The sequence below is a fragment of the Leuciscus leuciscus genome (genome assembly GCF_965113295.1).
Source record: "Leuciscus leuciscus genome assembly, chromosome: 18".
NCBI classification, from domain to species: domain Eukaryota; kingdom Metazoa; phylum Chordata; class Actinopteri; order Cypriniformes; family Leuciscidae; genus Leuciscus; species Leuciscus leuciscus.
Genome location: NC_138742.1, coordinates 8,304,606 through 8,317,607, shown reverse-complemented (window position 1 = coordinate 8,317,607; position 13,002 = coordinate 8,304,606). Strand labels below are relative to the sequence as shown.

The window sequence follows — 13,002 nt, the reverse complement described above, 5'->3', positions numbered from 1 at the left end:
GCCTTTGATAATTGTCCAGGATTACTTTATCATGACAATAATGTAATAATCTCAATAAACGCTTGTTCATTTACTCTCACTATTGTTCTTTTAGCATGCTTTTATTTTTTTTTCACTGCCATCCCGTATAAACATAAGAGACACAGTTAATTAATTGCGGGGTTGTTTAAACCCCTGATTGTGTATCCGATTGGAGCTCGCCTTTAATGTGGCAATAAATCTCAAATGACTTTGAATTATTGTTCTGAATTAATATTAGAAACAGCTAATTTCCTCCCCCTGATTGCAATGACGAAAAGGATCCAGGGCCCTAATGTGAATCTCTGACATTGAGCGGCTACCTCGAAAACCATTTCAAATGTTCCCCCGTCACACGTGCCCATCCAGTGGCAGGGTCATTTCAAATTTCACCATTAGCTGCAAAGGCTAAATGACTCAATTGTGAGTTACCGCGGCCGTGGCACGCTTTCATTTGACGAGACACTTCAGAGGCACACTCTCAATTTTAATTAAGAAACACAAATGACCGGAATATTGCGTTCGTTTTGTCATATTGTTCAGCCTATCTTAAATCATCCTCAGGCTTCCATTTAAAGGAAGTTGGTATTCTGAAGCATAATGGCTCAACGGAGGGAATCAGGAATCCATCGGTGAGGCAAGGCGCTAAATAATTTATGGCTTTAATCTGTGCACTGAGGTGTGAGCTCTATGGCTGTAATTATAAATGCAAGGAGGAATTATTGCGGAATACTTTAACTGCATTAGGAGTCATCTGATGAGCTATCGTGATTGCCTGCTCATTTCCAACAATGGAGGGCACGACTGTGTCAGGATGCGCAAATCACCAGGTTCTTTCTCCCATTTACTATCAAATGTCACTTTCCTGTTATAAAACAGATACGATGGGGAGTGGTTATTGGTGGCTTGATTGCTGAAAAAATAAGGAAAACGCATAAAATGTCGCGAGTTTAGAGGGCAATTATCATTTTTCATCGCTTTGGTACTATGGGAAGATGTTGAGGTGTTTCATATGCGATTCTCTATATCCGAGTGACATCATCAGGGTCAAATGTTATGAGATTGGAGCTAGTTGTCATATTTTTTTGACTCCAGTGAGTATTTCTCAAATTATTTAGTCTTGGCTACAAAAATGAAATGAAAAATTTAACAATTCCACAATTTCCCAAAAAAAAAAAAAAAAAAAAAAAAAGATAAAGTTCATTTAAAACACATTTAGTTGGATGGGGTAAGTTGTGTCAGTGCAATCTGGAATGAAATATTCTTTGAAAAGCTTGCTTAACATTAAAACTACAAAACAATTCACAAAAGCGAGAAAAAAAGAAAAAGAAAAGAAAAAGGTTTAAAGGTTTTTGACCAACACATACTGTACTTAAAATTAATAATTGTGTAAATTTATTGCACCAATGCTACAATTTTTCTGCCATATACATGTTAACAAACAAGTATTCATTACTTCAATGAGCTCATTGTTTCTGCCTTAAATTATTACATTGTTTAAATTAGTACATTTTTAGCTAACTGTGATTTGTACATGTACATTTCTGAAATACATAACTTAAACAGTTACCTTTAATAACAGATCACTCTAAATTGTAATGTGATCTCATGCATTTTGTCTAAAGCTGCTTTGAAATGATGTGTATTGTGAAAAGCACTTCACAAATAAATGTGAATTGAATTGAATTACATTTTAAAACACATTCTATCTTTAGTAGGTTTCATTGTGTTCACTTATTCACTCATTTACGTTGGAGGACAGAATTTGTATTTAACTTTTTACTTTAATTAAATCTTATGGTTTCTGAGACCTTGTGACAACTAGCCCAAGTCTCCTGTACATGGTAAATGTAATAAAAAAAAAATCCCCCCCCCCCCCAAAAAAAAATCCTAAAAAAAAGAAAGAACATACTGAAAAATTACTTCAAAACAATAGTGTAAGTTACAATTCTGTTATGTTCCAATCAATAATAATGGATTGAAGTGAAGACTTGTAGACAGTTAGAAAATGTTAATGCTTTATTTGTAATGGTATAAAAGGTGCAGTGTTCTTTTGTCTCACTAAGCATTTCCCGATGAGACACTTTTTTTCTGCAATGCTAAATATACATTAATGTGAGACTTCCTCGTGTCAAACCTGTCCAAATCTGTAAGCCCACACACTGAATCTGCGCCTAAACGTGATTAAACTTTTATTTAAAGTGCTTTTCTGTTCTATCGTTGCGACACAAACATTTTACAGAGCAAATATACTGTACATTTCAGTAAATGTTTTTAATGTGTGTCTGGCTACCTGTCTGACCACCTGCGTGTTCACACAAGTGCATGATCAGATCTGCAAATTACAGTTAATGCATTGATCAATTTGTTGTTAAACGTAATACAGTTAAAACTTGCCATATCATACAAATAAATAGTAGTCATAGCCAGAGCTATTGCATGCAAACATCAGCATTTATGTCTCAAGCAGTAATACATTTCATTACTGGTGGTGCATTTGAACAGGGTGCAAAGACTTACGTCAATGTATTCTTAATCTTTTTATGATTATTTATTTTCTAACAGTACACTTCATTCTAACCCAGCCAGTGTGTCCATTTAGTCCTTAATATGATGAAATGTTGATTCTGAAGTTGAAGTTTAAGCATTCTACGTAATGCTACTTGAAACATTATGGAAAGAAAAAGGAGGAAGAAAAAAAAAAAGTAGACAATTTGACCCGTGTTTTATAAAAGCAGAGCAATTACAGTTATTTACCAACAAGATAACTACAAGTAGTAAAAATCAACAAAGCTACTCTTTGTCCATTTCCACAAACTGTGAATGATTCTCAGGGGATTTACTGTGAGTTTTACTTAAGTGAAGTTTGACCGCGTGATTGCTGGCAAATGTCCGACTGCAAAGCTTGCATTTGAACTTTGAGTCAGATTCCTCTTCTGTGATCTGCGAATCTGTCGGCCGGGCGTTGAGCGCCTTTGAAAGTTCGGGCTCTTTTATTTTAGTTGGGTGTTCTATGGGTAGTTTGTTCATGTCCTTGATTTGGAAACCCAGGTGGTTCTCAAGATGGGATATAAACCCAGAGGGCGTTCTGAATTGCGATGCACAGTCATTGCAGTAGAAGATCGGATGGCCAGTGTCCATGTTCTTCAAAAACTTGGTCCCTCCCGTTTTTCTAAGCTGGTACTTCACGTTGGCGAGCCAGTGGCTGATGGTGGTCATGGAAAGCCCGGTGAACTTGGAGATGTGCATCCTCTCCTGAGGGCCGAGGTCTGAGAGGAGATACTTGCCCTCCGAAGTTAGAAAAAGGCTGGAGGCGAACTGGGCTTGAAGGATGAGCAGATGTTGGGGGTTCCAGTTGGACTGTCGACCTTTACGCTTGTGAACAGAGTACATCTCACTGGAGACGTCTTCGAATCGTCGCACGTCTGTCTCCAGCTTCATAGCAGGCACTCTCGCTGGTATTGAGGGCTTTGGGGTTGTGGCTTTTGGAAGAACCTTCACCATGTCAGCAATGTCAGAGAGTGCATGCTTCTGGTGCACTGGAGTGGAGGACTGCAGTAAGAGGGAACAGTTTTGTTTGTTTTGTTTGTATTTTGTCAAGTCTATTGGCTGGTCGTCATTTGTGAACATGAAGCTATTGCTGGTCCTGATGGCAGCAGATGCTGAGAGTGCTGAAACTGGTTTCTCTAAACCTCTACTCAGTTCTGAAAAAATGGATTGTGTGCGATGAGAGAGGAAGCTTTCGGGCCGGGGCTTGTTTGCTTTACCCAAATGATTGTTCAAGACAGACTGTAGTGCGCTTAGAGGGTTTATATTAAGGACTTCCTGGGAGTCGTTGACAAGCTCTGAAGAACTGCTGTGCCCGTTGCTGGCAGGGGGGCTAGGTGATGGGTTCCCTCTGTCAGAGAAAGCTGGGCTCAACTTCCCTTTGATTGTGTCATTCTCTTCACTTACGCAGTCTGCATCTAGCTTTGAAGAGGAGGAATCATCATCTTGACAATCACTGTCATCATTCTCCGCCAGATCAAACCTACTGCTCTGGCTCTCTTTGCCGTCAGATGCGCCACTCCTCTCCTTTTTAATGTCTGAATTGTGATGTCCCTGGAAACTTTCAAGTCCTCTAAGACCCTGATAGAACTTTCCCTTGGGTGCGATGGGTCTGTGCTTGTGGTTGAGATTCTGCTTGAGCTGGATGTGAGGAGAAGAGGGAAAGGAGGCAGTCTTGATAACCCCTGATAGCTGGTACGCAGCATGAATGCTTGGGTAAGCGCTCCAGCTGGGGGTCCCTGTTTGAGCTTTATTGATCGCCGAAGCCACCGTATTCGCTAAAGACTTGAGAATGTCACCGCCTCCACTGGACCCCTGCTCAAGGTCTTCTTCTCGCAAGTACGGATACTTAAAACAGGCGTCAGCGGACTTCCGGTCCTCCTCATCTTGTTTGTCGTCCTTGTCTCCATTTTTCTCAGCTTTGTCTGGTGACATATCCCTCGGAGTAGCCCTCTCAGAGTCACCAGATGCTGTGCTTTTTGGAGAAACCTTTTCTCCTTCGAGTTCGTTCACTGCTGGTTCAGCAAGTGTCTGCATTTTCTCTATTGCTAGAGGATCGAGGGCTAGTTGTTTGCCTTTCTTGGAGGCTGAATTGGTCACTTTAATGAAGTGGCCGGTGACCATCATGTGAGTGGTAAGCTGCTGGAGTGTATCGTGGGAGCTTCCGCACTCCATGCACTTAAGGATCTGAGATTTGCATGTCTCAAACTGCCATGTGTAACTAGCACCGTTCTGATAGCCATAGCGGTTGTTGGGAGCATTGGCGAGGCCGGACAATCTTTGTGCCTCACTGTAACCTGTGGTGGAGTCAGGTGAACAAGGCCTCGTGGCTTCAAATGCACGTTTCTTTGCTGGTGGGAGTAATTTTGGAGTCATTACTGGAATAGGTTCTTTCAAAGGCACTTTCTGGTAATGCTTTGTTTTGATCATGTGGACGCTTAGGTCTTGTAGAGACTCGAAAGAGTGGCCACAGAACATGCACTTCAGCACCTTTTGTGCATCTTCCTTGCCTTCCATGTCTTGAAGGTTCCTCTTCCGGTTCTTGGATGATGAAGTGGAGGCGATGTTCTGCCTGCTGTGGTTGTCATCCTGGTAGTGGCCACTCTTGTTCATGTGTACCGTCAAATCCACCAGGGTGTCATACGCTGCACTGCAGTCTTTGCAGCGGAACCGGCTAGCTCCCGTAAAGACAGTGCCGCACGCTTTGCTACTTTGCCTGTACAGGTGGACAGAGCTGAATAGATTAGGCTTTGACATAGGTTTCGGGGACAGCGTTTGCTGCAGGGTTTTTGAGAGTGCGTCCTGGTGCCAGTCAAACTCGCTCTTGGTGCTCCCGTTGGTGCTGTCACAGTTTGCTTTGCTGCCAGTGTTTGCAACCTTCAAATCTAGTCCAATCTTTGACCAGTAGGAGTCTGAAAGGAAGTTGGCATAGGCAGCCCTCATTTTCTCCAGGCTACTGTGCATGTCATCCTTCACTTTTGAGCTCTGGCTCTCTGTGTCCTTCTGATTTCCTGGTGGTGAGGTCTTAAAGTCAGACAGTCTGTCACTGCCATCGCTCAGACGGGATTCCAGCTCAACCTCCTGGTTGGATAGGACACTGACCGGAGAGTTTTGGAAGCTGTAGCTGCTTTTGTTGTCTATGTCTTTGTCTTCTTTGTCCTTGGAAGTGGGCCTCTCAGAATTCTCCTCCTCTGTCTGCATTTCATTTTCGCCCTCCTCCCCTGTGATCGACTCTTGGACACCGACATCATCATCTGGCTCATATGCTGAAAACAGAAGAGACAGAGAAAAAGTGTTATTAGTGCTGTCAACCGAACTGTAATACAGTGATTAATGAGATGAATTCACCATATTTCCTGAGAAAACTTTCCTTCAGTTTGTAAGAATAACTTTTTATTGTATTTTTCTAGAATTAGTTATAGAAATGCATTAAAGGTATAACCTTAGATATAACTGTAAAAATCTAACTTTGAATGTCTTTTTAGTGTATATACAATACATATGTGAGCATTAGAGATTTAAAAGAAGAAGAAAAAACAGGATAATACTGTACAAAAATGAAATTGATGTAATTTATTATTAGAAATCAGTGTGCAGTACTGTCATCCTTCTGTAGCATTGTAATCCTTTCTCACAGAAGCTTGTGTGCCTGTAATCTTCTCTTGGTAATAGTGGGCAATTTGGCAGTATGTGTGATTCATAAGTCACAAGTCACTGACTTAGTTTTCTCAAGGTTTCATCTGTTTACAACAGCTGTATGGGTGCAGAGTAACAAAAGGTGATTTTCTCTAGGTGATGAGCGCTATCACAATAGTTGAGTTGTTAAACTATAATTTGATAGGAGATAAGTTGATTCCTGCACATCTCAAAACCTAAAGCTAAATCTATTAAGGAGTCTGCATGCGATAAAGTTGATCTGAAGATATATTTCACTTTAAAGCATTAAACGGTTAAAATGTGAGTTCACAATGTCTAAAAAGTTATTATTTACTGTCAATCATTCTCATTCAAAACGAGGCAAAAACATCATAAGGCCGCATAAATGCAGATAAGTTAAAAATAGTTAAATGCAACCTGGCATCCTTCTGATCCCTCCTGAATATGTGCTGGCTACAAATTAACCATTATTGACTAGATTCTAAATAATTTCCTAAATCTTTCATCACTTCTTAAACCGTACTGTATTATTTACTTAATATAAAATATACCCAAGTCCGTCAATTACATCAATCGCTGCGGTTACGGAAAATCAAGATCATCTATATTTTATGACCACATATTTGATAGCACTTTGAATTTCAAGTGCTGTTACGCACAGATGTGTTCAGTTAAATATACATAGGACCTAACAGCCCAGGCCAGGCACTTGCTTTTCATGTGGTTAATATTTTTTTTGAGCTGGTGATGCTCAATGAGGGCAACTCTTGAATATGAGGACTGAAAGTGCTACGCTGTGTAGCCCTCACCATGTCCTGTGCCTTTGGATTCTGAAAATAAGACTTTTTATCAATATTTCAAAGGTGCCTCAGGAGGAAGCCTGGAGGTGAACTGATGTCAGCAAATGGATAAAGATGGAGCTGGGATTTAGCCTTCCCAAACAAACCCAAAGAATGGGGTCCCTCAAACAAGGGGTACAAAAGTTTCCCGACATGCCACGACCTTGATCTTCCGCAATGAAGATTTCTCAAATGACTGACTACGACGGACGATTGCATCCCAGAATGCGCTCATGCACTAGCTTTTTCCAAGAGGAGAATAATGTTTTATGTATTGCAATGTGTATATATAGTTGTGACATAAAAGGAGTGAGATCGTGTGGATGGTTTCTCTGTGGTGTCTCAACTGTTTGTAATCACTCAGCCAGTCGACTGGCATCATGACAGACAGCGGTGTAGTCTTTGCTTAGCTTTAGATTGTTTACAGGATGTGTGGGATAAAAAAAAAAAAAAAAAAAAACTACTATAATTTTGAGACTGAAATTAACCTTGTCTTCCTGTACACAATTGCACAATCCCCGTTCTGTTACAATGAAATAGTTAAGTCATGGTGCAACACACTTTTTCAGAGACTGGCATGTTTCTGCATATCTCTTGTGTTTATGAGATTTTTACGATAGCTGCTCCATGAGAGTATTTACAATCTAAACAAGCAAAGTCACCATGACACCATACACCTGGAGGAATCAATCGACAGCTATTTGGAGTGCGGATGAAAGATAGACGGCTAAATGAAAAATGCATTAGTCAACCACACTACATTTTAGTGAACATGTAATACTCTTCAACCTAATAAAAAACCAGGACAGGTCTGAGGAGTGTCTCATTCAGAGCAATTAAAATGGTTTAATGCATGTTTCATAACTTGGGCACGCTGTTGGATCAGCTCAGCCTGGAAACCATGTCCTTACATTTTTCAAAACAATTAAACAAAATACTTGCCAATTTTACAGTATTTTGACATTTTCACACACAATTGTTATGCATAAAATCACCTTTGTCTTTTAAACAACTTAACTTTGTTTCACAATTAATTTAAGCGGTATTTTATTATAGATGTGATAAAATAACTGCTTGAATATATTTTTAAATGTAATTTATTCCTGTGATGCGTAATTTTCAGCATCATTCCTCCAGTCTTCAGTGTCACATGATCCTTCAGAAATCATTCTAATATGATGATTTGCTGCTCAAGAAACATTTCTGATTATTGTCAATGTTGAAAACAGTTTTGCTCAGGATTCTTTTGATGAATATAAAGAACAGCATTTATTTGAAAGCATTACAGTCACGTTTAAACAAATGTATGTGTCCTCCTTGCTGAATAATATGATTAAAATATATTAATTTAGCTCGAACAATGCAATGCAGCATACTTGCAATACTTATTATCCGTCTGATAAAACCTTGAAATGATTTACTTTATAAACCTCATCAAGCTGGAAAAGGCACCGGTTTCATAGATTAATGTGGGTGGCATTATTGCAGTCACTGTTCCCCGGGCTCCAATTTCTCCATCCTCCGAGCATCTGGGATACACATTAATACAACCACAGGCACATGTTAACCTTCCAGGCCCCAGATCTCTCCGAAATCCCTTCAAGAATGGTTACATTTCGCTTCCTTACCCATTTGTAACAGGGAGCTTGTGTTAGCCAACTTGTGATCCCTGCCAAGCGGCAGGATTTCGGAGTACAAGATCAAACACAAGGACACCACTCCCACAGACATGAGATACACCAGCCTTTCCCATAATCCACTACTGTCGACATAAGGACGCAGCCACACGAGCAGGCCAGCAGAAGTCTAATCCCACCCCCCCTCTTTGGTTATTGATGTTTGAGCCAATAGAACAACCAAAGCATAATTTGATCTCCGACGTGGGCCATTTGTATTAATTTCAGTAATATTCAATATGCATTATTTTGATTTGGTCCAAGCAGCGCATACATGAATGCTTTTTGTAATCGTGCAAGTACGGCACCTCATTCATTTAACCTCTCAGAGAAGCGAGGCACAGTTAGCAGGCTGGTACGCCGCAGGCCCGCGCACGGTTGTTGGGCTCTCTGCGCTATATCAGAGCAATGAAAACAGCCGTCGGTCCAACTAGGCTTACAAAACGAGGCACTGGCACGCCTGTGCAGAGATTTAGCATGTCATAAACTTCTGTAAACCCTCCAATCTGTGTCACAACAAATTTATATCTTCAGACAGGGATATTCAAAGGTCAAAAAACCAAAGGTGTCCATCATAAATCAGCCACTAAGTGTTTATAACATTAATCCGTTGGGAAAGACTCCTGGCATAACACAGCGGCAGCTGGATTTCAAAGAGCTGCCGGATTCCCGGCCAAATGGCTGCAGAAGAGCGAAGAGAAACGCGAGCATTAAATGCGCTTTTCACATCTGATTCATATATACAGTAGCGCTATTATTATGCTTTTTTCTTAAGAGTCTGTTCTTATTACTGTAAGTGTGATCAAAGGCTGGAACAAAACCGTTTTTAATTGTAAAAGAGACAGTGATGGATTTAAAGTTTCTTTTTTTGCACAATGGTGTCAGACGTTTTGATGAACCGTATTCTAAACCTACAAAAACTGTAATGAGTTACTGATTTTGCACTTTGATGGATCAAAGTGAGTGTAATCTGTATCATTTCCTCTGGCACCTTCATTTTAATGTACTAGTGAAAAAAATGTGCTGGCTTGAAATTTCATGCACCAAAATGAAGTTATAGGGAGTCCTCTTTTTTTTTAAGGAGTTAATGAAAGACAGTTAAAAGAGTGTGATATTAAAAAAGAAGCGAAAAAGTTGAGCGTTACAAAAAAAAAGCATTGAAAAATGTAATATGCATGTCTAATTTAATACAGTGCTTCAAAATGAGGATCCATCAGACATCTCTGTTCAACTCTTGATTGAACCAGCCTTTAAAACTAACAAAGAAATATTGAAATGACTAAGAAGATATAACTTTTAGACTTTTCATTGGGAATAGGCTCATTTATTATAATTTTTTTGTCTTTTTGAAAGATCTAGTAAAAAGCATCAGGAAGTTATTGAGCACCATAGCTCCAACTTGTCAAAACCAGTGGTTCTTAAAGGGATAGTTCACCTATTAAGTTATCATTTACTCACCCTGGTGTTGTACTATGGTCTTCTGTGCATGGCTACGTGACGCGCGTTCTTGAGACTCTATTAGTGCAGCGTTTCACTCCGACTCGCCCAGAAAAAGCACACAAGTTGTGAGAAATCAAGACTTAAATACATAACATGCAGAACAATCCATGTACCTTCTTCTCTGAGGTGAACACAGTATAACCGATGTGTTCATCGCAACATTTGTCAGCTGTCCTTCTGACTGTCATCAGACAAACAGAGTTTCAGTCCGGAGATATTCAACTCAGTAAAGAAAGTACATGGATACTTTTTGGGGGATTTATAGGCGTTGTATTTAATGTTGTGTTTTTATTAATCTTGATAAACTTGTGTGCTTTTCTCTGAGCGAGAGTGAACTGCGCCGCTAACAGAGAGTCATAAATGCGCAGTCGAGCACAGAAGACCAACGGCCAAGGTCAGGACTTTTGTAAAATAATGTAAAAAAATTTTTTTATTGTATTACCCCCCCCCCCCCCCCCCCAAAAGCATGTGTTGCATTCTGTAATACTTCTGCATGTTCTTTTAAGCTTGATGCCCGTCGCTATTAACTGGCATTAAATGGATGAGCGCGAGCGGGACATTTTGTGAAAAATAAAGAATGGCATACGGCATTAGTACAACACCAGGGTGAGTAAATTATGACTTAATTAAAATTTTAGGGTGAACTATCCCGTTACAATAGTGGGTCACGACCCCAACAGGTCGTACGTCTGTTCTAAATAGGTAATTGAAAACAGGTAAAAAAATGATGCTAATTATTAATTAATTAAAATAAATGACCATTGAGCAAAAGTGAAAAATAACAGATCTTTATCGGCCTCTAAAACATATTATAAAGAGATTAAATGTATCATATATAATTATATATACAAATAAAAAGACAAACTCTGATCATCAAGGCAACAAAAATATGCAAGCCATGTATAATCAGATATTTTTAAATATTACAAATATATTTTATTATTAATAAATATTAATTTATTTAACTTTACCTAAACAAGTGTAAGTTTATTTGATTTTTATAAAAAATATTCATATAAAATATTTTTTTATTCCTCTCTGCCAATTACTGATGTCATTTACATTGTATTATAGTTATCGAGTTTATAAATATAATACATGTAATAGTTAAATTAAAAGAAAATTGTATCATAAAATACAACTAATCATATAATCATACTTAGCTAGCATAAGTGAAATTATGAAAATTCTGCCATCATTTACTTATCCTCAAGTTGTTCCAAACCTGTATGAGTTTCTTCTGTTGTACAGAAAAGAAGATATTTTGAAAAATTTCGGTAACAAAACAATTGATGGACCCCATTGACTTCCATAGTATTTGTTTTTCCATACTATGGAGGTCAAAGGGGTCCATCAACTGTTTGGTTACCGACATTCTTCAAAATATCTAAAATATCTTCTTTTGTGTTCAGCAGAGTAATACAACAAGGTTTGGAACAACTTGAGGGAGAGTAAATGATGACAGAATGTTCTTTTTTTGGGTGAACTATCCCTTTAAGGCCATGTGTCCAATCAAACTCATGCCACCAATGGTAGATTCTAGTCAAATAAGGCCGATGCTAACAGGGACATGAACACAATAAACAGTCGTTCTTGTACTGTGTGTCAGGTCACCACTACAAAAACCAAATCTAGTGGAGCAGCAGTGCTCCAGATCATGTGCGCTAACCACTGCGGCAACAGAATTAGACACAGCTCACACAAATGCAGTGAAACTCACAGTCACAAACTCTCCACTAATACAGGGGTAACAGTAATAACACCATTAAAAACATGGCGTACGAGGCGCTGGAGTTTTCTTGGTGGACGTGTCCTTTTAGCTTGCCACTGCAGTGGGTTAATCATCCCCTTTGAGACGTGTGAGGTTCTGTTGGGGGTAAATCTGTCAGTCAGCATTCAGTCAGGGGTGTGATCTGCATTAGTTCAAGGATTGAACGTAACATTCAGGCAGTCCTTGTGCAAGAAGTTGTCACTCTCTAGTTTTCCATGCCACCCGAATTGTTTGCCGGCTTCCCCGCCTGCCCTAATGCTAATATTTCTATCAGCACATCATCAAACATTTACCCCCGTAGCAGTAACATTTCTATCATCGATCCGTTCAGCGGGCGACCAGGGAGCCAGCTGCAACATCTCCGGCCCTCCGCGAATATGCGAAAGGTAACGCTAGCGTCGCAGGAGACCCTCTAATTCTGAGGCGTTGTTGACAGGTCTGGCGGCCCGTGCCACTTTCGCCACGGATCTCCTTGCCGTCTCAGGCTACAGTTTTTGCCGTGCATGGATCGATAGCTCTTTTTACTTCTCATTGATTGTCTAGCAGCATGAGAGACCTAAGCAGAGGCTGTTATGACATTTCTAGATTTCCCCCTGTCCTTGGAACAATCAATTACACGCGCATGGCAATCAAAACCTCTTTGCAAAATGAACCTGCTCCATGACATTTTCATCTCCCGGATTTATGCCACGCTTTAAAAAAAGAGAGAGGAGGAATCGGAGAGCGCGAGAGAGAGAGAGAGAAAAGGGAAGATTTTCGTGTCCCACATAAAAAGGCTGCACACACACACACACACACACGCACACACGCGCACGCTAACGAAGCAGGTCATGTGAGTGCTGTAATCTCCACTGCAGTCAGAACTGCACAGGCAGGCCTTTGTTGGACACACTGGTTTGGCTATTGATTTTTGTCATAAGCTATGACAGCCAAGATCACTGTGGGTTTACCTAACTGTGCTCTAAATAGAGTTCAAGAGTCTTGCGGCGTGCCG

The 13,002-nt window shown here is 39.9% G+C and overlaps 1 protein-coding gene across 1 annotated transcript in view; it reads right to left on the bottom strand.

The window, feature by feature from the left end:
* Nucleotides 1-2,024: 2,024 nt before the first annotated feature.
* Nucleotides 2,025-13,002, bottom strand: part of tshz2 (teashirt zinc finger homeobox 2) — a 55,309-nt gene continuing 44,331 nt past the window's right edge. The window contains exon 2 of the mRNA XM_082145540.1: nucleotides 2,025-5,831. Coding sequence (XP_082001666.1) covers nucleotides 2,812-5,831 — 3,020 coding nt within the window. The 3' untranslated portion in view covers nucleotides 2,025-2,811. The remainder of the gene's footprint in view (nucleotides 5,832-13,002) is intronic.